Genomic DNA, 27,261 nt, shown 5'->3' with positions numbered 1-27,261 from the left:
AGATGCTTCCTTGAAGAAGCTATGCCAGACTTAAAAATGGCTAGACCTTCTTAAAATCAGCTTCTATTCCCCTCACAGCCTAAGGGTACTTTCACACCAGCAGCCCCAAAGCTGAGCGATTTTCATTGCAACTTTGGTGTCTGACTTTGGCACTAAAGTTCTGTCAAAGTCGGGTCACAGTGTAAAAGTGATCAAAGTAGTTCAGGAACCTTTTCTGAAGTCGCAGTTGTCAGTTGGAATGGCTCTCATGGAGATACATGGCATTTCACATTTCCTGCAACTTAGGATCTGACTTGTGAGATCCAAAGTCACACAAGTGTGAAAGAAGCCTAAAACAGCCAAGAAAAAAATAAAATAAATCACACATAGCTAAATATTTTACAAGCCATGTTAGTGATGCAAGCATTGTGTCAATATCAAGCTAAAGAGTTCATTCTGAAGCAATAAAAGAATTTGCAAGAATGTGAAATGCTCACCACACACAGATGTTGAAAAATTCCTGATTGTTTTGGATTATTCTTTTACCACAGAAAGAGGAATGGTGGCTAAATAACATGTGTACCCCATCTGTACATTTGGCTGAGCTAGCATTCACTGAACCGGTAGAACTCGGACTACTTATTGTTCACTGCACAGAATCTGCCTATTTTACGGCTGGCCCAAGCCACCTAGACTTAAGTAGCCTGTGACTTGGTACTTTCAGCATACAGACCGCACACACATTTTCAAATGCTCTTTTTTCACATTTTGTATGTAAAGTAGGGATTTTGCAGAGTAACCACTAGAGGGAGCTCTGTGATTGACTCCTCTTTATTCAGTGTCTCTGCTTAACAGCTGTTGAGATTAGTATTATCTACTTAAATAATACACATTGTTTTAGAAGGGTTGGATGATTTTCAGACCTACATTGTGTGTTGGAGCAGTAAAGCTGGCTACTTTCTTGTATAAATCTAAAAAATAATGTCAAGAATTACATTAGTTAGTTAATTAACCTTTTTCCAGTCGGGGCACCCTTAAAAAGTATTTTCAGTCTTGAGGCACCCAGCCCAAGACCTGGTTCACGTTACTAGCACGGTAATGAAGGTATGTGGTCCAGGCATTGAGCAAAGGAAGGATTGGGGGCAGGAACAAATGAAAACATCTGTTTATTTTTCTCATCAGCCATCAAAATAAATAAAATTAAGATCCCTTAATATGTACAACCGAGATAAGCAAAGGATTGCAGGAGAGTCCTACTACCTAACTGCCAGGTATAGGGGACCATGTCAGTGTCCCTTTTGTCTGCACCATCCCTATCATACTGGCAGCAGTGCAGCCGCTTTATGGGGGTGCCAGAACAATTTGTCTTGCGGACCAGTCCACCTCATAAGACTGGCGCTACACTAAAAGTGTAGCACATGTCGGCGGGGACTCTTCATGCTGCCCCCCCCCCCCTGTAAAGTGTTGCCCTGGGCCAAGATACAGCGTTGCCCCTACCTCACAGTGCCCAGGGAAGCCGCCCTCTCCTGCCCACCATTTGTTTTGTTCCAGCCCTATTACCGCACATCAAGCAGCCTCACGCTAGTAAGGGACATAGTTTTGTTTGGCCCAAAACTAAGTGTAAAGTGTAGCTAAAGCTGGGGGTTCAGTTTTAAAAACAAACCATTGCATATTCCCTTAAAAAGTCAAACAAGCATAATTTAGAATAAAGAATTTAAGAAAAAAAAAAACTTGATAAACAATAAGTTAGACATAATCAGATATAGTTACCTGTATCTTTCTTCTTGTAATGTCTGTGAAATAAATCCATAGTCTCTTTTGAACTGTAGTTTGAGGGCCTCAATGCCTTCAGCTAGCTGACTCTGAGCCTCTCTTATTTCTCTCAGCTCGTCTAGAAATACAGCAAGATCCCCTTGGCTGACATTAGTATTTGTCCGTCCTCCATCATATGCCTGGTTTCCATTACTATCAGCTGAGCCAGACGTCGCGCTAGAGCACTCATCATCGCTTACATACTTGGGCTTAGTGACCATTGTGGCACTCCCACTTAAGTTCCTGGCATTGTTCTCTGGGTGAAAGTCATCGAGCGTGTTCTTTAGATGAGAAATGTTATCAGCACTTCCAAATTTATTACGAATAAGGTTTGCAAACTCCCGTGATTTGTTGAACACAAACATTGGGGGAGTCAAAGAAACCCCCGGTACACCCATTTTACTGTGTTCTGCTGAACCAGTAGCTCTAGAACTACTGCTCACATCCCTTAAAGAATGTTGTAAATCTTTAAGATGTTCTTTGGAAAGGTCTTTTGTACTCTTTGTTGCAGAGCCATTTTGTTCTATGTCCTTTAACTTTTTATGATACTGTTCCAGTTTTTTCTGCAGCTGTGCAATTGTATGAGCCGATTTCTGATTCTTTTTCTCAAAGACTTGTTTAATTCGATTCGCCTGTTGCTTATCAGCGCTATTCACCAGTTTCAAGTACTCCGCCACATTGCCGTCACGGGCAGTTTGTTCGATTTTAATCTGTTCGGTGACTTTGAGGATTTTCTGCTTTAGGCTATCGGCAGAGAGTTTGACTTTGTGAAAGTCCAAGATGCCATCGGGTATGTCGAAGTTAAGGTTGGTATCTGATCCTCCTCGTCTGATATTTAGAGGCAAGCTGAGTGTATTCATATCAGATCTGTCCACCTAGAAGAGAGGATACCAAATTTTACTCATGATCCGAGTTACATTTATATTCATAAACTTAAACATAATAAAGTGTCAAACTTTAGATGCCACTAAAAGCTGTGCAATATGAACGTTCCATAGCATGTTGTGTGGATTAAAGGGACTCCCATAATTTGTGTAGAAGAAAGGAAAGTTCCATACCATATGGTTTTAAAGCAGCTGTAAAACGCTGGACTTTTTTTTCGCATTTACTTGCAAGGTTAAGCCATAATGTGCTAGTGTGCATTGCATACTAGCACGTTATGTGAAACATACCTGTAAACTAAGCATTCCAGTGATGCAATGCTGGAGGCTGCTTTAATTTTCAACAGTCTTCTGGGTTTGCGAACCTGCGTCCGACTGGCCGGAGCTGCGATGAAGTCACAGGCCTCTGAAGGAATGGCGTGGGTGGCTGTTCCTTCAGAGCTCATAAGCCAGTGATACACCAAGTATCTCCTACATCTGGGGTGTCAAACTGAATTTCATCGTGGGCCGCATCAGCATTATGATTGCCCTCAAAAGGGCCGGTTGTATATGCAAGATTAGATGTCCAGCGCATCCCCTCCCCATACATTAGATGTCAAGAGCCACTCCACCATCATAAGTTGAGTCCCCCACTCTCCCTTACATCACAGTGCACCCACCTTTCCTTATGCTGCTGCTGGGAAGAAGCTGGATGCATTGGTTGAAAGCAGAAAGTAAGGGTCTAGAGTAGGACCAGAGGAGGGATGCAGCTGCAGGAGAGTTGCGAGGGCCACATGAAATGGCCTGGAGGGCCAGATTCGGCCCGCGGGCCGTGTGTGTGCCACCTATGTATGTTTAGGAGATATTTATTACTATGGGTAAGCCATATTATATGTCAACCTATAGATAACATTTTAAATATTGGAAGTTTAAGTAAACCAGAGGACAGGAGTTCAGAACCACTGGTTTACTCCCACCAATGCCAGGGCTTTTCCAAGGCCAGTCAGCCGCCCCCCCCCCCATAATGTCTGAAAGACCATAAACCAGTCCTTTGTTTAGAAAGTTTGGAGACCCCTGTTAAAAAGGAATGGAGAGAGGAAGCTCAGTTACAGTGTAGCATATGAAAAATTTGCATCCAGTAGCATTTGGCATCTTTATTTTTTTTTCTATTTTTAGACAGTCTAGGATTTCCCACTTTGCAAAATGTGCTTAAACAGCAACCATAACTGCGCTTTTTTTTTTTCTGCTTCAATTATTAATCCTCTTCAGTCCACTTAGGAGAATTATGGTCAACAAAGACAGCTCCTGGACTTGCTTACTTTGCAGTTCTTCCGTATATTACAAGAGGCTACACCTGGCAGTAAACATGGCAGAATGTCTGCACACACCATTAACACTCTTGGGCAGATTACAGCAAATACATCCCAAATAAAATTAAATCAAAAAAGTCACAGCTAGCATTTCCAAATTAAACAGATTAAAAGACTATTTCCAATAAAAAGGTGCTTGTGTATGCAGCAGCAGTAACTAAAGTAATGCCTGGTACACACGACATTAATCAAACGAATAATAGTCTTTTTTTCCCCCCCATGTTAATCTCATATTGAAATTGAAGGTTACTAAAGTCACAAAATGTCTTGTACGACAGAATAAAAATTCAGAAGTAATGTATTGGATTTTCAAACAACAAATTTACTGATTAATTTATATATATATATATATATATATATATATATATATATATATATATATATATATATATATATATATATAAAAAAAAATATATAAATATATAATTTTAGGGTTGTCCCGATACTAGTATCGGGACCGATTCCGAGTATTTGTGGGTACTTGTACTCCCGCAAATGATGCCGATGCCTAGCCGAATACTCGCCCGACCCCCACCGCCGTCGCTACGCTGCCGCTTGGTTAATACGGGCGGGGAACATTACAGCTTTCATTTGAATAGCTGTAGTGTTTCCCGCCGCGCATAGACACTCCCCCTTGCTCGGGTGATCTGTCCAATCCCGAGCAAGGGGGAGTGTCTATACGCGGCGCAGCGGGGAACACTACAGTTATTCAAGTGAAAGCTGTAATGTTCCCCGCCCGTATTAACTAAGCGGCGGTGGCGGCAGCATCAATGTATGGGGGACATGGCTGCATCTGTGGAGTGGGGGGGGGGGGGAGACATGGCTGCATCTGTGGGGTGGGGGGGGAGACATGGCTGCATCTGTGGGGTGGAGGGGGAGACATGGCTGCATCTGTGGGGTGGAGGGGGAGACATGGCTGCATCTGTGGGGTGGGGGGGGGAGACATGGCTGCATCTGTGGGGTGGGGGGGGGGACATGGCTGCATCTGTGGACACATTTAAAAAAAAAAGTATAGGTATTCGGTATCGGCGAGTACTTGAAAAAAAAAGTATCGGTACTTGTACTCAGTCCTAAAAAAGATAGATAGATAGATAGATAGATAGATAGATAGATAGATAGATAGATAGATAGATAGATAGATAGATAGATAGATAGATAGATAGATAGATAGATAGATAGATAGATAGATAGGATATTTTGTTTGTTTTTTTATTACACAAACGTTCTGACTGAAGTTGGACTTTAAGAACCAAAGCAGCATTGCTCTTTGCACAACACTTTGTGCTCCATATTACTAGTCTGTCTTCTGAGAATCTGCATACATCCCATCAAGGTTCAGTCTCTAGAGACACAAATCCCATTTAAAAGTTTTGCACCTCTTTCTACAGAATTTTTTACTCCTAAAATTGTATTCTGAGCATAAAAGATATACACCAGATTCACTCTGCACTCACAATAGCAGGTTGCAAATAATTTATTATGGAAAGAGGAAATTGAAACACTCCCCGCCATATATAATAGCCAGGTTCAGATTTCGCTTTAAAACAAATGATACCAAAAAGTGACCCTGCTGATTTTGTGCAACCAATCATTTGCATTCAAGAACAATTGTATCCAAACACCTGTGTTTGTATTATGTGAAAATCAATTGAAAATTATAAAGAAGGAAAAAAAAATGTGTTTAGTTCTATACATAAATTGCCTCAAATGCTTTAAATAAGAGTTTGATCAAAAGACATTTCTAATTCAAGCTGAGTTTCTAGCTTAGCAAACGGAAAATGTCCTTCCTCTTAAGGAACTTGCATATACAAATATAATACAACATGAATTTGCATAAGAAAGGGTTGATTTTTAAAGTCTCTTCCTAGCATCCTATAATGGGCGTTTTACTAAAACTGGAGCACTCAGAATCTGGTGCAGCTTAGTAAATGCCCCTATATTGTCTACTACATTGTTTTTTTGGTGTGATAAATTTGGTCTTGGTTTCACAATATAAAAATAAGCGATTAGTCACTCTACAGCAGAGTTTAAACTTGAAAAGGGGTTGTAAAGGTTTGTTTTTTTAATTTTCTAAATGGGTTCCTTTAAGCTAGTGCATTGTTGGTTCACTTACCCTTTCCTTCTAAATGTTTTTTTTTCCTTTGTCCGAATTTCTCACTTCCCGTTTCTCCTCAGTAAACTTTCCACCATCATGCGAATGGTGGTTAGTCAGCCAGAACAGCTTACCGAGGAGGAACAGGAAGTGAGAAATTCAGACAAAGAAAAAAAAAAACATTTAGAAGGGAAAAATCGAAGGAAAAGGTGAGTGAACCTACAATGCACTAGCTTAAAAGGAATCCATTTAGAAAAAGAAAAAAAAACAAACACCTTTCCAACACCTTTAAGTCAAATAACCTTTTAGAACTAGGCACAATCTTGGGGCACACCAGTCTAAAATTCCTAGTTAGACTTACCAGGAATGTTATTTCTAGGAATTTTTCAGGACAGCAACCTGGGAGATGATTAGTTTCTTCTACAAAAAAACAAAACAAAACACAAACACACACTAAAAGTAGATTACCTTCACCAATGCACAAGGGGAAAAATAATAATTCTCTAAAAATATAAAAAGGGCAGGAAGTAGGCTTGCGGTCCTGAAAGATTCCTAGAATTACCATTGCCAGCAAGTCTAACTGAGAATTCCTCCAATCATCCTTCAGGACAGAAACTGGAGAGGAAAAAGCAAAAAAAAAAAAAAAAAAATCAAGGCTACCTCAGAGAGGGATCACTGCTAGACCAATTTGTGTCGGATGCTAGGTCTCGTCCCTAACAACTTTCAATTACATAGTACCTTGACTGGACCCCAATAGCTTCCCCCTCCATTCTTGACGGTAGCGATGTCCCAGTATCAATGTCCTTCCCAGTGTAATCGGAAGCACTTCATTCTGGCCGCCAGAACCGACAACACTTCTGAAGCCGAAGCTTGGGCCAAAATCTATCCACTAGGCTATAAGCCTTTAGAACTCCACACACAGTCCCAGCAGGTCCCAAACACAACAGGCCCCTCTCAAAACCCCACAAAAGGAGGAGGAAAACAGGGCTTACCAGCCAAGGGTGTCAGGAGTACAACTACTTTGCAGCCAAGATCCTGGAAAGGAAAAAAGGGGAACTCTTCGATACTAAGCAGAAGGCAAAAAAGGCAAGACAAAATTAGGTGGATCTGCATCAGGAGGGGGGCCGCTGACCCAACAGCCATCCCAGTTAGGATAAAACAACAAACATTGTCCTGCTCCTGGATGGTAGGAAACACAATCCAAACTGAGGTACGAGTGGGAGGAGTGAGCAGTATGGTCAGCAAGCAGTGTGCCGCATCACTGAAGATGAAAGACCTGCAGGGCTCCTAGCTCTGCTCCTCTTCCATCTTCAGTTACAGGATAAGCCATTGCATCCACATGTGCTAGGAGAGGAGGGTACATGAAAGGGTGCAAATGCCAACACTATCTGTGCTGCACCACTACTGGATTTTAAAGTATGTCTGTCTATGACACTTTAGGAATTTCCCAGGATGTCTTCTAGGATTACCTGTACCGATAGTGCTGTGTTCTACATGACCCAACACCAATATGCTTGGAACACTGGCAGACCATATATGCTAGAGCCAGCATCAAAATCGTTATTTAATTTCTGATTCATAACTACTTCTCTTGACATACAAGTCTATCATAATGCAAAAACATCTGACGCAAGTCAACAGCACCTATTTTACAGGATTTATATAGTGCCAAAAGTTTCTGCAGCGCTTCACAATATGAGGGCAGACAGTAGTTACAATACAGGAGGAATCAGAGGGCCCTGCTCGTTAGAACTTACAATCTAGCAGGGAGGGTCAAGTTATAAAAAAAAAAAGTAGTAATAACTGTGGGGGAGCAGGTGATGCCGAAAACTAAAGTAAGGTTGTTAGAGGCTTCTCTGAAGAGATGGGTTTTCAGGGATCGTTTCAAAGCAAACAGAGATGGAGAAAAATCGGACAGATTGGAAGAGTAGGGAGTTCGATAGGATAGGAGAGGCTCTGGAAAAGTCCTGGAGGTGAGAATGGAAAGGTGATGAGGGCGCTAGAGAGCAAGAGGTCTTGGGAAAAAAAAAAAAAAGAACAAATTTGGTTGGTATTTTGAGACAAGGTTAGTGATATAGCAGAGGACCGTGATGTGGATGGCTTTGTAAATTGTTAGTATTTTGAATTGAATTTGTTGGGTGAGCAGGAGCCAAATGGAGGGATTGACACAGAAGAGTAGCAGACACTGAGTGGTTGGTAAGGAGGCGGAGCCTAGCGGCAGGATTCAGAACAGGCTGAAGGGGGGGGGGGGGGATAGCTTATGTAAAAGGTAAGCCAATGAGGAGGGAGTTGCAGTAGTCGAGGCAAGAGATGACCAGGGAGTGAACTTGGAGCTTTGTGGGGTCGTTGGTTAGAAAGGGGCGCATTTTGGAGAGGTTGCTGCAGAAAGATTTGGACAGCGATTGGATGTGGGGCCGAAAGAATAGTCCAGCATTACACCTAGAACCTTGGCATGCAGGGATAGGCTGATAGTTGTGCCACAGATCCCGACAGAGATCAGGGGAAGCGGCACAGAAAAAAAAAAAGTGATGCACCTACAAAAAAGTCTCAATCATCTCAAATAAAGAAAGCACACTGCACTGTCCACACTGGCCTTAACGCACACAGCACTGGCCCATTTAAATTCACATTATTATGGTCTAATATATATATATATATATATATATATATATATATATATATATATATATATATATATATATATATATATATATATATATATATATATATATATATATATATATATATATATATATATATATATATAAAAACTTTTTTTTTTTATAAATACAGGATTTATGGGCAAGAATTAATTTACTCTCCCTCTTATGATCCATAAAAGCTGGCGATTAATCATCTCTACAGCAACAAACATACGTAGTAGAAAATAAATACTGTGCGTTTTCTATCACGGAATGCAGTCATATTAAATTACAATGTCCAAGCAAGGTACCATCATCTATATTAGAGTGCCCTAGTCACTATGAATCATTTACAACACAAGATAAAAAGAAAAACAAAACAGGTATGTGTTTTTATAGTCCTCACTTTGACAATACTCCTGACATTTATCTGGTTGCTAGGAGATGCATCCTGCTTGCCGAGTGTACAAAAATTTTAAAAGGAGTAACCCAAATCCTTTGAAACCGTACATGCTGCAATTACACTGTCGCCATCACAATGGGCAAAATAGGACACGTCTATGCGCACTAAAATAATCAGTACATTTTACATCAGTATTGTTATATCTGGTACAGACAGGTTTAAAAGGAAAATTTACACGCACCATCATTCTGCTAAGTGAAGGATACTTGACAAGGGCTTTAAGAACGTCAGGCACAGGATCCCTTTTGTGAGGCGGGTTTGCACCCACAACAGCCACCACTAACCTGAAGATGATACGATGTTTCCAGCTAATAAAGTTTGTAAAAGCAAAATTCGACAAATGAATACAAACGCCCATTGCTAAAGCAGATACTACTACTAAAAAGGGAAAATATGAGAGCAGAGCAGTAAAAATAGGCACATTGCATTTAACCTAAGGGCTTATGCACATGGCTGATAAGGAGTGTACATTGCTAGATCAGTGTCTTTGCATGGTGGGTACCACCAGGTGTTTGACCAGCAATGGAGAGAAGTTTTTTTTTTGTAAAAAGATTTCACATGTAGTTGCACACTTAGTTGGCCCCTTTCACACAGGCTTTCCGATCAGGTCCGCCTTTCCGTTTTTCAGGCAGACCTGATGGTACGCTCCATTCACTCCTATGGAGCAGACATGTCAGCAATGACATGTCCACTGACACCCTCCGCTATCGGATCCTGTCCATAAAATCCAGAAGGATGGCGACCCCATTTTCCCATCTGACAGGCGGTCCGTTTTCATGCGATCTCCCCAAAGAGTAAAGAAAGACTCTGACCTGCAGAGCAGAGTGGACACAGACCTCTCATCCGCCTGCTTAGCGGAGATAAGAGGAGTGATCCACCGCTGAGCAAAGCAGGGTCCGCTGGGCAGACTGTCCGTGTGAAAGGACCCTAAAAAGATAAAATTTACACTAAGACTTTCTGAAAAGCAATCGGCATTGCAGCTCAAGAGGGAGCAGTTGGGTGGCCGATAAAAATGCAGCTCCATTGAGTTTTTAAACACACACCCACCAACCACAGGTGTTTACTAGGCCCAAGGCTCGGGTCACATTGGTACGATGCGGGAAACCCTGCGAAACCCCGCATCGCACGCGACTCGAAGGCAGTTCACATTGCCCTATGTGAACCATTAGGAGTGTAAATACAAAGTTAATGACACCCCCAGATCGGTTCGCATATTGCAGTGCGAACGATCAAGTCGGACAGGAATCACCCATGCGATCTGAATCTGGTGCGGACAAAGGAAAAAAAAAAAAAAAAAGAAGGGGGTCCTACACAAGTTTGATCAGAATGTAATGCAAATTCAGCTATACAATCACATGCGATGTTGGACATCACAGCCTCAGTGCCCATCTGTGGTTAGGGACGGGATGTGCACGCCTAGACATGAACCATTTACATGCAAGGATATACATCGGTCCTTAACCACAAGTAATCGTTCTGTGTCCGATTCAGGCTGCCACTGTCCAGCATTGTTCTATATTTGTACAGGCTTTAGGTCTACAGCTGATAGGAAATACCAAGCCCACCACACCCAAAGCAGAAATGCACTGAGGCTGGGTTCACACTATACTACATGACAGCAGTACGACTTTCATCCTACTTTGGTCCTACATACATCTGATGACTTTCATGAACAGGATACTACTTTGGTAAAAGAACAAGTCAGGCTATCTCAATCAAAACAATGCCAGAGTGAGTTAAATTTATTTTACTGCTGCTGTAATCACATGTCGGATGTCAAAAGTCGGATGGTAATGACAAGGCTCCTACTTTGATCCGACTTCAATGAATATTCAATGGGCTGAAGTAGGATCAATGTCGGACCAAAGTAGTACAGGGAGCATTTTCAAAGTCAGATCGACTTGTGTCGGACCAGTTAAGACAGCTCTCATAGGGAAACATGGATTTTCACACGTCATGAGACATGAGCTCCCAATGTCGGAGCGTTTGTCGGACCAGTGTGAACCCGGCCTGATCGAGCTTGTGTACAGCCCCAAAAATTGTCCATGAGCATTAAAAACACAAATGGTTTAATAAATAGCCTGAAACATTTCCTAGGTAAGGCTCGGTTCACACCTATGCGTTTAATGCTTCTTGCAGAAACGCACTACAGTCCGTTTAACATGGTTTCCTATGGGACCCGTTCACATCAGATTTCAAAAAAGTGTGTGTTTTTGGGTTCAACAGACCTCAATAGTGAAGCTGCAGAACATGCTGTTTGCAGCAATTTGTGTTTAATTCACACAAATTGGGCAAAAATAATAAATAAAAAAAAAAAAACAACAGTAAAATCCATAAAAAAACTGAAAAATGCACCGAAAAAAAAATCATTGCAGAAAGAGAGCAAAAAGCAAACTGCACAGGTGTGAACTGAGAAAAAATAAAACACACACACACACACACCTCAAAGTAAAATGGATCATAAAATCAGCTACTAAGGCCTCACACGCTCGGCAGAAAAAAAAAAACAACTGCGCTTTTATAGAGGTTTTGGGTATATTTTTCAGCCTGTGTCCATGCACAGGCATTTGCAGGCTGAAGGGAAAAAAAAAAAAAAAAAAAAAAACACACCATGAACACATGCGACCTGCGAATTCAGGACCAGAGAAAATGTGCGTGCATTCATGCTGTACGCGTTTAGGCATCAATGTATTCTATGTTGTAAAGCACTGCGTAAGCGGTTGGTGCTATATACCATCCAATGTAATAAAAATAAAAAAAATACCAATACTAAATATTATGTAAATAAATATTATCAGAATAAATATTCTGGCCAATAGAATACATTAAACACCAAATGCACATAAACACGTGCAAACGCAGCTTTTAACGCGTTTAAGCAGCTTTACTTTTGCCAGGAGAAAAAGCATTTAGGAGGAGCTGAGCAAAATGCTCAGTGTGCATAAGGCCTCATACAAGCACAAATAAAAAAATAAAATAAAAAATAATAATATCCACCACCTACCACATGTCTGTCATATGTACCAAATTCCACACACAGGTCTAGATACAAAGCATCAGCTTAGGAGGGGAATGCCAAACAGCAAAAGGCTTCTCCATCCAGTAGCAATCATTCCAAACAGCCGGCTGATCAAATTCCCCACTGAACAGCTGATGCACAAAATCCAGCAAGTCACGTCACTGTCTTGATAAAAAGACAGCTGTGCTAAAGATCCATCCATGCATACACAAGTATTTCTTTCTGGCCAACTGCTCATACAGACTACAGTATGCAAATCAGGGGTCCAGTCTTTCCGGTGTCTTCACTAACTGTATTCTTGCGGGTCAGTGGTACAAATTGAGGCCATTAACAGCCAGGCAACTAGTATTACCAGTTTCCTTTAGGAAGTCTGAACACCAACAGATCAATGCATCAGATCTAAACCATTGGAATCTTCACACTTGTCAATATATTCTTGTGGCCATGTCTGCAGGGTTTGGGTGTTTGAGGTCTAAAGTGACCTGTATGGGGGACAGCAGAAATATACTACTTAAAGCAGAACTCCAGCCTTACCTTCAGTCTTTCACAGTTGTAACTTAGGGCTCGTTCACAGGGTTGGCCAGTAAAAGCAGGTGGTTGAGCCTCAGTATTATCGCCAACCTAAGCCAAGGCATGCGAGCGGCTGCACGAATGCTGCAGCTTTGCTTCATGGTGGTGGGAAAAAAGAAGCATAAGAGTATGTCACTTTTGGCAGGCAGCACTGCTGCCAAATGCAACCCATTCAAGTGAATTGGGGCGTGCTGCAACCTTGTGCAAAGCACAATGTGGATTGGCATTCTGAGAGTTAAAAAGCAGGCAGTGAGGAATAGACCTATAGCCCGTGCTCATTGCCTGTCAAAACACCCTCTGAAAAGTAATCTGTGGCAATTAAAATTGTCCGATACTAGTATCGGGACCGATACCAAGCATTTGCGTGAGTACTTGTACTCACGCAAATGCTGCCGATGCCCTGTCCGATACTTCTCTATTGACTGGAGAGCAGAGCGGAGAGCAATGACCGCTCCAGAAGAGGCGGCTCTGAGCGCTCATACACAGCCTCCTCCTCATCCATGGAGCCGGGGAGAGGAGGGGGGATCCCGGACACACATCACCCCTTGGGTCAAGTCCTCCAGTTCCCGACACAGCGTCTCCACACCGCCTGGCATCCCAACTCCATGACCGGCACACACCCGCACCCCACTCACTCCTCCACAGGGGAAGACAATCCTGGGAACACCAAGTCCCGCAAACCCATGCTGTACGGCTCCCAGGGATGGAAGGTGAGCATGGACCGCCCACTGCTGAGCCGTGCTTAACTCTGAATGGTGGCAACGGGGACAAGAATTGTTTATGTGGCTGCGGTGAGGTGAGAGCGTGTCGCTGGATAAGTGTGTGTGTGCGGGGCACCGGGGTGGGCACTCATCTTCTACACCCCTCCTTCACTTTATTCTCCATATGTGTGTATGGGGGAGAGAGCACATGACCCCAGGAGGAACGACTGCTCTTCACATACGGGCATCCCCCCCTGCTTCTCCTACAGGCCTATCAATCACTGTGTAGTGCCAGGCCTGCCTGGGGAATAGTTTTACCATAGAGGGAATGGCAAAGCCAATGCTGGCTGTGAACATCTCATTGTACTTTATTATAACTTTACACTATACAATGATGATTTCTTCTAATCATACACTATATAAAACCTGATTGCTTCTAATTATACACTATTTACAACCTCCCACTGACCACCAATGTAAGGGGCATTCTTAAATTTGAAAACTGTCACACAACATAAAAAAATAAAAAAAAATAAAAAAAAAGTATCGGTATTGGCGAGTACATGAAAAAAAAGTATCGGTACTTGTACTCGGTCCTAAAAAAGTGGTATCGGGACAACCCTAGTGGCAATATAGTCACATGCTCAGTTTGGTGTGTATTGCTAGAGTTTTATTTTCGGGGGAAGTTGCATGTGATCAGCACACCGAGGGTCAGGGGTCCTGCAGCCTTATAGGACAATCAGGGGAGAATGAAAACCTCTCCTAAAAGCTTTAACCAGACACTGCTAGAATTTACAAGACTGCTATATACTGCTGATGAGAAAAGGTATTTAGCTGTTTAGATTTACTAAAAATTGCATGTCCAAGTTCTGTGTCCTGTGGGAGACCAGATATAGTGAATGCAGGCTCCTGGGTTTAGTAACACTTTAACCACCATAGCTAGTCTTGGCTTATTTATAGTGAAAAAAAATTACTTGTACACTAGTTTAAAAAGATATGCAAAAATATTGCTAGCGCATTTTATACAAATTATTCAGCAGATTATTACAGAGAAGAATTTTTTGGATTAAATGTAATTTGGCCCGATTTCCCCAAATCTAATTGATGTCAAAGTAAAAACCTGTAAATGGACTAAATAGCATACCATTTACTCCTTCCATTAAGCTCCATTTGCCAAGATTCTAAATGTCAGCATACCTCTAGAGAGCCGAACAGAAGTACCGGCTGATAAAGGACATCCACAAAACGCCATAACAGAACATTTCCTCTTATTATGTAATCAGAGAAATACAGCAAACTCCTGACGCCAAACAAGCACAAAAAATGTTCACATGGTGATGAGTGAACAATGTTGTCAGCTAGCACAAATAAAAGCTAAGTGTTACACCTTCCGGTCATACATTACAAGAGGCCCCGGTAAGCACCGGAAAATCGTGGCACCAGTATAATCCAATAAAGAGAACACTCTGTACTCATCACGTTCATTTTCAATGGAGAACATTAATTTATGAAAATGTAGCAATCACATATGGGATGGCCAGGGTGTAGATCATTGTCCAATTTCAGAATTACCTTTGCGGGTTGAGATAAAACCCTGTACCACATAGAATGGTTTAGGAATGAATAGACTATTGATTAACATGTACTAAGTAGTGAGTGTCAGCTTTGTTTCCAATAATTGCCTTCTCATGTGTATGGTCAGTTTTCATTGCAAACAGACAAAAGCACAAAACGGTTAACAGAACAAATGCTGGATTGAATCATTGGTATTACGTTGAGATGGGTCACATAACACATAGAAACAGGGCCGATTCACCCTATAGGCTCACTATGCAAGCCGCTTAGGGCCCCGCAAAGCTGCGGAGGGCCCCCCAAATGACTAGAGGCCCCTCCTGGTGAGAAGTCATTTTCGGCCCCTGAACCCGCTTCTCAACTCGCTGGCTTCTCACTTTAATGTAAGACACAACTTTAAAATGTACGATCAAGCAAAAGTGCCATAAGAATGGACTTTGCCCAAAAAGAAAAAAAAAAAAAATATTCAAAACAATATAAATAATAAGAATAAAAAAAAGTTACATTGTTCCATCAACTGCCCGGCCCAGCAATATGCATGCCATATGCCGTGTATATCTTCTGGTAAACTGGTCAAGCGACATTAGCGATTCTCCCTATTCCTGGTAGCACTGATATGTGGATATCTGAAATCTTAGGGCTGTAACCGGCCCAGCATTACGCATGTACAGTGAGGAGCTTGCAATCAGCCACAGACAGGAAGCCTGTACAGATCAATGACAGGCAGATACTGTCCACATGTAATTCCATATGAAAACATTACCTACCTGCAGTTGGGGTTGGATGGGTACCCCTGGACACAAAGTGGCACACATCCACCCATAACCGCAGGTGATTACTTAAAATGCGATTACGTGTGAACAGCTGTAGACAGGTCGCAGACATTGCATTGTACAGGAGGCTGAACAGAAACACCTGGCTGTATTTTCTGCAGAAATACAAGGGGTCCGAGCAGTGTACAGCCCTAATCACCTGTGTGCATGAACCCCATACAAGCCTTCAAAAAAGACAGGAAGTCATCTAGTCAGTCTTTAAAATATTTTGAGCTTTTACATTTTTATTCAATTTAAGCGAAAACAAATATAAAAACAAACTTTGAAAGAAGCCAATACACCAACAAAACATGAGACAGCATAAATACACAAATATTTATAAGAGATCCCATCAACATAGCTATAAGCATTGAGCTTCTTCCAGAAAAAGGAAGAAAGAAGAAGCATCTCAAAATATGGCTGATCCAGAATGCTTTTCTACAAAAACGGCAGGCAATGCTTAAACCAGGTAGTTCTACTAGAAACTCTGCAGTTTAGAAGTTACAGTAAGATATTGGTATCATATAGGAGAAAGGTTATACTTACACAGGGAGCCTTGGTTTGGGTGCCCCTATAGCAAGCTGCTTACAGTGGGGGCACGTGGCAGGAAAGAGGGGTCAGAGCTGCTCTGTGCAAAACAATTACACAGAGCAGCCCTGACCCCCACTCTCCTGCGATGTGCCCTCACTGTAAGCAGCTTGCTAAAGGGCAGTGTTTCTCAATTCCAGTCCTCAGGCCCCCCCCAACAGGTCAGGTTTTCAGGATTTCCCTCAGATGAAAAGGCTGTGGTGATTACTAAGGCAGTGAAACTGATCAAATCACCTGTGCAAAATAATGGAAATCCTGAAAACCTGACCTGTTGGGGGGGCCTGAGAACTGGAATTGAGAAACACTGCTATAGGGGCACCTGAGCCAAGGCTCCCTGTGTCCATCCAGACATGGAGCTGTGGTTCGGCCCTGTCCCCTCTCTCCCAACTGGCCAACTGATTCGGGGGGGAAAAAAAAAAAAAAAGAAGAAAAAACAATATTATTTACTTTCTGCTATAATACATACCTAAAACAAAAAAAAGAAAAAAAAAAAAAGAAGGAAAAATGTCTATCAATTCAGGCCAATTTGTATTCTACATATTTTTGGTAAAACATAAATAAAAAAATAAGCATATATTGATCGGGTTGTGCAAGTTAGTCTACAAACTACAGGATAGATTTAGGGACTTTTCTTTATTTTTACTGGTAATGGTGACGATCTGCGATTTTTTAGCAGGACTGCGACATTGCAGCAGACAAATCTGACACTTTTTGGGGACCAGTGACACCAATACAGTGATCAGTGCTATAAAAATGCACCGATTACTGTATAAAATGGCACTAGCAGGGAAGGGGTTAACACCAGGGGCGATCAAACAGTTAAATGTTCCATAGGGAGGTGCCAACTGTGTGGGGCAGTGTCACACTGAAGGAAAAAAAGATCAGCCTAGCTGAATCACAAGATCTTTCGCTTCCTGAGAGATCTGTCTTGCCTTGTTTACACAGGCAGGCGGCTGACGCGTCTGTCAACGATCGTCTGGACGCGGCCAATCATAGCGGGAGCGGCGTGCCCCCTGAACCACATACACAAAATCACTTACAGGAATGTGATTTTGCACAGCTGGGCCCCCCTGCTGCATTACATGTACGTGGGTTGGTCTGGAAGCAGTTAATCCATATTTTATTTCAGGTACTTGTATAGCGCTGTCAATTTACACAGCGCTTTACATATACATTCACATCAATCACTACACTCAAGGAGCTTACAATCTAAGGTCCTTAACTCATATTCACATACCAGGATCCAATGAACCTCCCAACATGTCTTTGGAGTGTGGGAGAAAAGCCACACAGGGAGAACATGCAAACTCCAGGCAGGTAGTGTCATGGTCGGGATTTGAACCAGCCACCCTTTTGCTGCTAGGTGAAAGTGCTAACCACTACACCACTATGCTGCCCCAATAGAATGCATTAAGACAACCACTTTAAGCTACATTCACACGACTGAACAGCAGGGCCAGACACCGGCAAGGTTCTTTCTAGCGGTTCTAATCACTGCCTGCACATACTGCGTGCAAACAGCTGCAAATCAAGGGCTGCCGTCACCACTGTTTCCATGTAACTGCTCAAGTGGTTACATACAAGTGGAGCCTCTGACCAACCCTGTGTGCATCCAGGGTTGGAATTTCTTCAGAGAAATCCCAAAGCAGAGTTTTACTGCAATCCATAAGCCACCTCTGAACACAGAAAACTATCAGCACCAATGGAAATGTAGCCCTGATGTGTTTATAAAGCAAAAAGGTAACATCAAATACTTTGGGGCAAAACAATTAAGTGAATCTGATATTTACCAAACATCAAGGCAAGTGTGTTTTTCCAATGACAAGAATTCCTTTACCACCAGTAATTGTTGGCGACAGTCTCATTCATCGATTTTTAAATAAATTCCTTTGTGTAGCTACAGTAACCTTTTACATTTAAAACCATCCTCACCCACAGTAATAGGCCTGGGCACACCTTCATCACCCTGTACAGTGCAAATTTCACCCGCTTCCCATCTCCACATGCAGTGCTGGCAGCTTCCCTCCTCTCACTAGCGGGAAAGTGAGAGGGTGGTACATTTTTCATTAAAGCGGGGGTTCACCCTAAAACAAGTTTCTACCATGCCATCCAGCATACTAGCGCGAGCTACAGTATGCCTTTATTTTATTTTTTTGCGCCGTACTCACAGTTTAATCCCTTAGTTAAGTTTCAGACTCCCCGCAGGGAGTAGGCGTTCCTATGCAGAGGGGAACATGATTGACGGCCGGCTATGGCGCATCACGCTTCCCGAAAATAGTCGAAATAGGACTTGGCTCTTCACGGCGCCTGCGCAGTCAGCTCCTACTCTGTGCGCAGGCGCCGTAAAGCGCAGTGAAGAGCCGAGTCCTACTACGGCTATTTTCGGGAAGCGTGACGCGCCATAGCCGGCCGTCAATCATGTTCCCCGCTGCATAGGAACGCCTACTCTCCGCGGGGAGTCTGAAACTTAACTAAGGGATTAAACTGTGAGTACGGCGCAAAAAAAATAAAATAAAGGCATACTGTAGCTCACGCTAGTATGCTGGATGGCATGGTAGAAACTTGTTTTTTTAGGGTGAACCTCCGCTTTAACCGGACTTCCTTTCCTGAATGAACAGTGTGATCTGTACCAATTGCTCGTCTTCACCTTTAACTGAAGCATAGTAAACTAGGTGTACTGCAGGCTGCAAAGAAAGGTACTGGGGAATCTCTATCCTCCGTTTCATTCTCGGCCTCAAAAAGTGAGACATCAGGGGTCAGTTTTAGACCCTTGCCATTTCACCAAAGCCCCATAAGAGGGCTAAAAAAAAAAAAAAAAACACACTACAGACATCATCCACTGCCCTACTGACACCAATCTCTGCTCTACTGATTTACACGCATGTGTATTTGTGCTCTGTGTTGCACACCCTAATGCACTATGTGATATATAATCTTTAAAAACACATCCCCATAAAACAGTGCATACAAGATTAAAAAAAGATGTATAGTTTATGGATTCCATTAATATTGGTGGACATTTACAAGCATTTGTAGTCTTCTAGCATCCACCATCTGTACATTTTATGAGACATTGATATATAGGACCAGCTAGTATGAACTGCTTTGTCGCTAGAAACAAGTCCGACATGTACTACATTATTATAGATGTGAACTGCAATATAAAGAACTCATTGGCTGCCACATTTCTACAATAGATTTATTACCTACATTTTTTTGTAAAGTAACGTTTTTGTTGCCATTCCTTGTATAACAGATGGAGTGGCCCAGGGACATTCCTTCCCTAGATGAAGTCCTAAGGGGGAAGACGCTATCACATTCATCATGAAGCCATACTGCATAGCAGTGCAATGAGCAATGGAGAAGAACAGAGACTTCCATTCCCTTAGATGTCCACAACCACAGTGTATAGTGCAAATACAGATTAATGTTATATAGAGACATTTTATTACAAACTGCATACAGATGATTCAGGCTTTCTGGCCATCATCTGTGAAGTGTATGGATGGAATGAGATGCGACTTCCTTGTTGTACGAAGGCTTTCCTGTGCTTTTGTAAATATACAGTTTACTGCAATGATAACAGGAAGAAATGCTGGAGACTTGTGTCACCTTCCTTGTCCTGTAATTATAGCAGGCAGCTGCCAATGACTAAATCTCCAGAGATTAAGCAACGACAAACGTACTTGGACAGATCTGTCTTCCGATCAATCACCATGAAAGTAGCAACCTTTGGCACAGTCTAAAGTCTAACACTAAAAAGGTCAGTTTCTAAGCCGATCGCTTGATCGCAAGTTAGGTTTCTGTGATAAATCCAACATTTTTCAAGGCTTAGGTACTGGTAAAAAAACAAGTCAATCTACCTACCCAGGCACCATACATACATTTCTGATGCACAAGTGAATGAGTACATTTAGGAAGGCCTCATGCACATGGTTTGGAGTCAATGGCCTTGAAGGAATGATGAATTGCACATACAATATTACAGCACATTAAAAGCAAAAAAAAAAAAAAAAACCCACACGGTAGGTATTTTTAAAAGGATAGATAAGAGATAGAAAATAGGGTCACCATCTGTCTGGATTTCATGGACAGGATCAGATACCGGCGGGTCACAGCGGACATGTCACTGCTACTCCATAGGAGTGAATAGATGCTCTGATCAGGTCCAACTGAAACACTGACAGCCCATGGGAAATGGACCTGTCTGTCTACTCATACCTCCTATGGTCAGGCAGATGCACACTGAGGAGGAAGACTCAATGAACTACAAGAGCGCTTAACCAAAAAACACACAGAGACACAAACACACAGAGACACAAACACACAGAGACACAAACACACAGAGACACAAACACACAGAGACACAAACACACAGAGACACAAACACACAGAGACACAAACACACAGAGACACAAACACACAGAGACACAAACACACAGAGACACAAACACACAGAGACACAAACACACAGAGACACAAACACACAGAGACACAAACACACAACCTTCTCCATTTTTTTTAGTTTTGCTACAGTGATCAGAATTCCTGTAAAGCTGGCCATACATAGTTAAAAAATAAAAATACAACAAAAAACACACAAACACACATATAAACACGACGGTTCAGTGTTTTTGCCATAAAACTTTGCATTTTGATCCTCAAAATAAGCCCACTATGGTTTTGAGCGATCGAGCGTTTTTTTTCAAAAAATTTCTAACAGCGTATGGCCAGCTTTAGAGGGTGGCTTTTTCATTCTCCATGGTCCTCTATGTAGGAATGTAGTCATCCTCTTTGCTTGCTCCCGAGATGGGCTAGGGACTATGGCAGGGGTGCCCAACCAGTGGCCTGCGGAGCCCTCCAATGTGGTTTGTGACCTCCTGCTCTGGGATGGAATAGAATACCGTTATTAAAGGTCAGTTTATTACTAAAATCGCACTGTATATATGGGCATATCTTTTCTGCAGTGGTTACTTGGCTGCTTTCAAACTGATCTGCAGATGCAGAGCAGTTTACCTGCGGGTTACCTGCACTGAGCCATAGACTTCTGTTATTACCTGCAAGTTTGGTGAGCTTTCTGAAAGTGCAAACCTGCAGAATATAATAGAAGTCTATTGCAAAGTGCAGGAAAGCCAAAAGGTACACTGCGTTGCACCCGTGGTGTGGGTAAACCACAGCGCATCAGTGTGAAAGCAGCTTTGGGCCCCTTTCACTCAGTCAGACAGTGCGACCAATTGGACCCTCCATTCACCTCCAAGTAGTGGCAGACATAAACCGACTTGTGTTCTACCTCCAATACGATCTGCTAAAAAGTATCGTGGGCTGCTTCCGTGTCCGCTCTGCATATGCAGAGCAGACACGGACATGCCATCCACCCACTCTGCTCATTGTGGCCTGTGACCGGTTACCAAGTCACTTAAGTGGCCCTCGCTCTTCAAAAGGATGGGCACCCATGGACTATGGGATTCGTAGTGTACATAGAGCAGCACACAAAACAGTGAGACAGGGGGAAAAAAAAGGAGGAGGAGAGGTTTGAGAGCTTACGGGGTGTTAAAAAGAATACAGAAAAACAATTAGAAAGAATGATGAAAAATAGGCTTACTGGGCCTTTATAGAGCAGAAGTGTATAGATTTTTTGGAGAAAAAGCATATGGTCTATTGTCACTCAAACTGTAAAGCAGGGCAGTGAAATACATTTTTTATTTTAATGTACTGCAATATTGCATCTGGTCGTTTGCGTGGTGGCGATTTGTACTTCATGCCACACAATCTGATCGCTATGGCTAAAAATGTACCATACCACAAGGACAGCCATAGAGCATATGCTTTGTGCATCAGTCAAATGTTCATGTCATCTACTGTATGGCCAATAGTCACTTATCTGGTAGTTTTACCGTTACACATAACCCCACAATTATCCTTTAAGGGTTAAAAGAATTTCAAATATTCACAGTACACACGTATTTGTAGGGGGAATAATTTGTATTATTCCCTACCTGCGCAGATGGACGAAAAACATAATAAAAAAAGTTTAATTATCTAATGTTGCTGCCCGTTCTAAAGTTGTGATAAACTAGTGAATAAACTAGTGCCCCCCCTGTAATTAATACCTTCATTTAAAGTGCATACAGTGCAAAATTAATGAAATATAACACCACCGGATTCACTCCAATGGAAGAAATTAATTGAACACTGAATGATAACACATAAAATGTGAATAAACTGATCAAAACATATAAATATTCATCAGCCTAAAAAAATAAAATGAATAAGCATTAAATAAATTAAACAAATTACAAGAAAATATAAACCAGTGGTGATTTTTACTACTTTAGAAAAGCCAATCTAGGCCACCTTGAGGTATGCAAGCCAAAAAAAAAAAATAGTGCGACAGTCCCTAGCAAGCTTTGTCCAGCTGGAAAAAAGGTATCGCTTTGGATGCTTTCCAAATTAATTAAATCATACAACTTATCTCCGCAGTTCAGGACATTCGTAAATTGTATTTACAAAGAATTAAATATAAAAACCATGTTAAGTCCTACAGGCAACATTTACTGCAGATAAGTCTGAACTTTGTTAAATTCTGCTAAAAAAAATTATATATAAAATAAAATGAGTGACTGGTGCCAGATTATGGACATTCATTTACAATATTTATAACAAGCAATACAACTTCTCTAACACCCCTGACTATACCTTCCTATGATGTCAGTAATTCATTCTCAACGATCCTCAAAAAAAAAAAAAAAAAAAATCACAGCAGTCCTTAACAGCTTAAAGCAGTTCTTCAGTCACTTAAAAAAAAGCCAGCAGCTACAAATACTGTAGCTGCAGACTTTTTAATAATATTAATAAATAAGACTCTTGCCTGTCCAGGGATCCAGCCCTGTACTCACCTGGGCCGGTTCTTTACTACATGTCCTAGAAGATAATCAGGTAGGCAGGGAGGGGGTGAACTTCTGGCGAATTTGCCTAGGTGATTCCAGCACAAGTCAGGAGTGGGTACCTGCTCTCCATTAAAAATAAAAATTATGTTCCGAAAAGTAGGAGGAACTTCTGTTTTTCAATGAAGTTCTGCTTTAATATCTGTAGTATTTTTACATTAGAGAGTTGGTAGGCTGGCAATTTTTGGTGCAACAAAAACAGAAAAAATGTATGTATAAACACACAAAAAAAAAAAAAAAAAAAAAAAGAAGGAGATTACAGTACCTCTGTTGAGAAATTGGAAGACATGTTTCGCCACAATGCCTACAGCTACAATAGTAAATTAGGGTTTGATTTAAAAACTTTTTTTACGGCTTGTTAACATATGCAAACACCCACACACACACACACACTTTATAGTGTGTATAGTCTTGGCACAAGCTCTTCAGATAATCTTGTTCGAAACATGGACCTAGCAAAACATATGTTTGTATATTTAATATATATTCTGTTTAACCTTGACGTGGTTCTAAAGGCTCAAGGTTTTTTTTGTGCAGCAGCCCCCTAGCTTCCCTTAACGCTTCCCTGAGCTCATCGCGATCCAGCCATGTGCATGAGAGCCTCAGCTTTTTTGGGGGCGCTCCCTCCCTCATTGGCTGAAAAAGCAGCGGGGGCCATTGGCTACCACAGCCAGTGAGCCAATGAGGAGAGAGGGGACGGCTCTGCGTGTGAATTGAGTGGTTGCTTGGGTTTCCCCTCCATTGCAATTTTTTTGCTCTGCGGGCAGGAAGGAGGGGCCAGGACTGCTGGCGGGGCACCTATGAGGGGGGTCAGGGCTGCTCTGTTTTATAACCAGTGCACAGAGCAGGCAAGTACGACGACATGTTTGTTTTTCAATTGCCTTTAACATCACGTTAATCATTTATATGCTTGCAACATACACAACAAAAATGTTAAACTCAAAAAATATTGTGCATAACCAGTCTGTTGACACAAAAATATGTAACAAGGTATGTTTTTTGGGGATTTTTCACCATATCAACTATCCACCACCACACAGAGTGCATGCTTACCAGAAGGCAAGCAAATCGTGCTTGTGGCTATCAACCCAGCCAGAGCCTTTAGCCTGAGGATATTGGGATCTCAGCTAACAGGGGAGTTCTTGAGTGATGGAACCAGATATACACCAGGAACCAATACAACACAAGGTCTCCGATGTTTATAGGTAGGGTTGTCCCGATACCACTTTTTTAGGACCGAGTACAAGTACCGATACTTTTTTTCATGTAGTCGCCGATACCGAATACCGATACTTTTTTTAAATGTCATGTGACAGTTTTCAAACCACAATACAGACTAAGGATATTTTCTTTAGAATTATAAAGAACTCTAACTCAAGACATTATAAAAGAATAAAAATGAGTAAAAATGAATAAAAATGTTTTATTTGCTTGTCACGCAGTAGTAAAAAACTCAAAGAATTTTCATAGAACTTTTTCATAGAATTTTTCATAGAATTTTCATGTTGATAAATACAAAAAAAGTATTCTATTTAGGTATCGGGAGCATTTGCGCGAGTACGAGTACTCCCGCAAATACTCGGTATCGGTCCCGATACCGATACTAGTATCGGTATCTGGACAACCCTATTTATAGGCATAAACTAGACGAGTATACCCAGAAATAAGAGAAGCTCAAGGTGTAAATCAGGCAAAAAACAAAAACAAACATTCAATTTATTAAAAGTTACACTTGCATAGGGAGCATAGAAGAGAGCATTGTATAAAAAGGCTGGCTAACAAACACCCATCCTCTCGGGACCGCTACGCAATGACATCAGCACGCCACTCCTCCCAACGTACATTTCGTCACAAACTGACGTCATCCAGGGGCACGGGTGACGGACACTTAACAGATTACGGTGTAGAGAAAGGATAACAACCAGCCCATAAAAAGCACAGTACTATGGAAAAAGTATAAATAAGTTGATAACCAGTACAGCTAAACCTACAAAAGGTCGTCTGAAGAAAGACACCATGTAAAAATCTGAGAAAAATGTGAAGTGCAAGGACAAAGATATACTATGTGTTTCAAGATTAGCCACTGCCACCTAAGGCCCAAATCGTGGGCACATGACTGTAAATTGTCCTCACGAGTGGTCTATAAAAAAAGGCATTTATATCAACGTCCACATTCAACCCAAAGGGAACATAACATTTAATCTTATGGATCCATGACATTTCCCTCACCAGAGAACTACCCCTCCAGTAAGGGCGACATTTGTCCATTCCCAAAAAGATCGTTCCCGGTGGGATCTCCATCGTGAACTAGCCTGTAATGTTTCAAGACAGAATGTTTTATTTTTTTTATTTTTATAATTGGTGCAGTGTTCGTTTAATCTAACTTAGAGGGGGAATTTAGTCCTGCCCACATACTGGAGCCCACATGGGCACTGGAGCAACAAAAAGACTTGCCAATGACTACCAATCAAGTTTCAGCTTTCAATTCTTCATCCACAGTAAAACAAAAAACAAAAATAAAAAAAATTATGAGAAGCAGGCTTTAGCTGGAGTTCATAGTTCAAGATATTGTTGTAACTGACTCATACTGACTGCTCTACCCCCATGGGGTTTAAATTTCAGAGAATTTTCACATTTCACCCATCAAACTGAAAAAGCTAGTTAGGAGAGGCCTGAAACCTTTAGAAGAATCAGCAGGTTCATAAGTGTTTGATATATTACCCATAATTATCCGATGAATCATGACCTGGATTACAAAAAAAAAATAATTAAAATAAAAACTTTATAGGCTTGCTAGAGATTAGCAAGCTATTCTGGCACTTCAGTGTACATAGTAAAAAGTAATAATAATAAAAAAAAAAAAAGTTAAGATGACTAACTATAGGTACTTTGACCCAATGACACTGGCTGACTTTTCTTAAAAGACCAACTCCACCTTTAGCAACATGTAGCCAAGCATGCTGACCAAGTTGGCCATACAACTGACGGTTTACAAGTTGAACACCTAGACCTAAAAGGGAACATTAAAGCTGGAGGTTTATTTGGATGAAGATCAATTATACAATTCTGTTTCTTGTAGAGTTGACTTTGAAATCAAAACGCATGTTCCCAGTAATTAAATCAGCTGAATCACTGAGCAAAATATAGAAACTAGCTTAGCAACAAATTGGAAACCTCTTTAGGCGACCAACGGCTCAAAAGCAAAGTAAAATCCAAGAGATACAGTATGCTGCTGCTCAGATCTATGAATTGTACGCTGGACAAATAACAGACCTCCATGTGCTCCATCTAAAAGCAGCTTTCAAGATGCACAGCATGCAACATGTTTCTTGCTTGAAATAAAATAAAAAAAAAGCAAACATATTGCCGCATATTAATTCATAGATTAGTCCATTACTGCAATGTACTACTGTAAATATCAAAGAATGTTTCCTGTACACACCATATTATAGCACCTGAGAACAGAGACCCTGTTAAAAACAGCTGACTTGCATTGTTTTTCCTTTACATAAAATTTAGAAAAAAAAATACATTTTTACCTTTGGACTTGCTGAAAAATGTGACTACTTTCAGAAAGTCGTAATTTTCCTAGCCTTGCCCCTCCCTCCTCGCATGTCAGTCTTCCTCCATCTTCTGGCAGTATCTCATTACGGTCTGTACTGGCTTCGCACTTTCAACACCCTTCCAACCACCTACGCCTTGCAAAATCTTTTATGTAGCAGCCAGTAGGAGGAACTAAGCGGACTTCTATAGTGTCACAAGAGTGACAGCCCTAAATTTGCTGGGGTTTAAAGTGGTTCTAAAGGCTGAAGTTTTTTTTTTTTTTTTTTTTTTTTA

The 27,261-nt window shown here is 41.4% G+C and overlaps 1 protein-coding gene across 3 annotated transcripts in view; it reads right to left on the bottom strand.

The window, feature by feature from the left end:
• The window catches only part of TMCC3 (transmembrane and coiled-coil domain family 3), a 92,700-nt gene that overhangs the window by 19,321 nt on the left and 46,118 nt on the right, over positions 1-27,261 (bottom strand). For 2 of the 3 annotated variants that reach the window (XM_040344122.1, XM_040344121.1), the window contains one exon: positions 1,750-2,666. In XM_040344122.1, coding sequence (XP_040200056.1) covers positions 1,750-2,666 — 917 coding nt within the window. Of the gene's footprint in view, positions 1-1,749; positions 2,667-26,963; positions 27,218-27,261 lie in introns of those variants that run through there. The other variant, XM_040344123.1, reaches the window with a different exon arrangement.

This window comes from Rana temporaria, chromosome 3 (assembly GCF_905171775.1).
Source record: "Rana temporaria chromosome 3, aRanTem1.1, whole genome shotgun sequence".
Classification (NCBI taxonomy): Eukaryota; Metazoa; Chordata; class Amphibia; order Anura; family Ranidae; genus Rana; species Rana temporaria.
The sequence above is the reverse complement of the archived record's forward strand: the minus strand, read 5'-3'. Positions and strand labels throughout refer to the sequence as shown.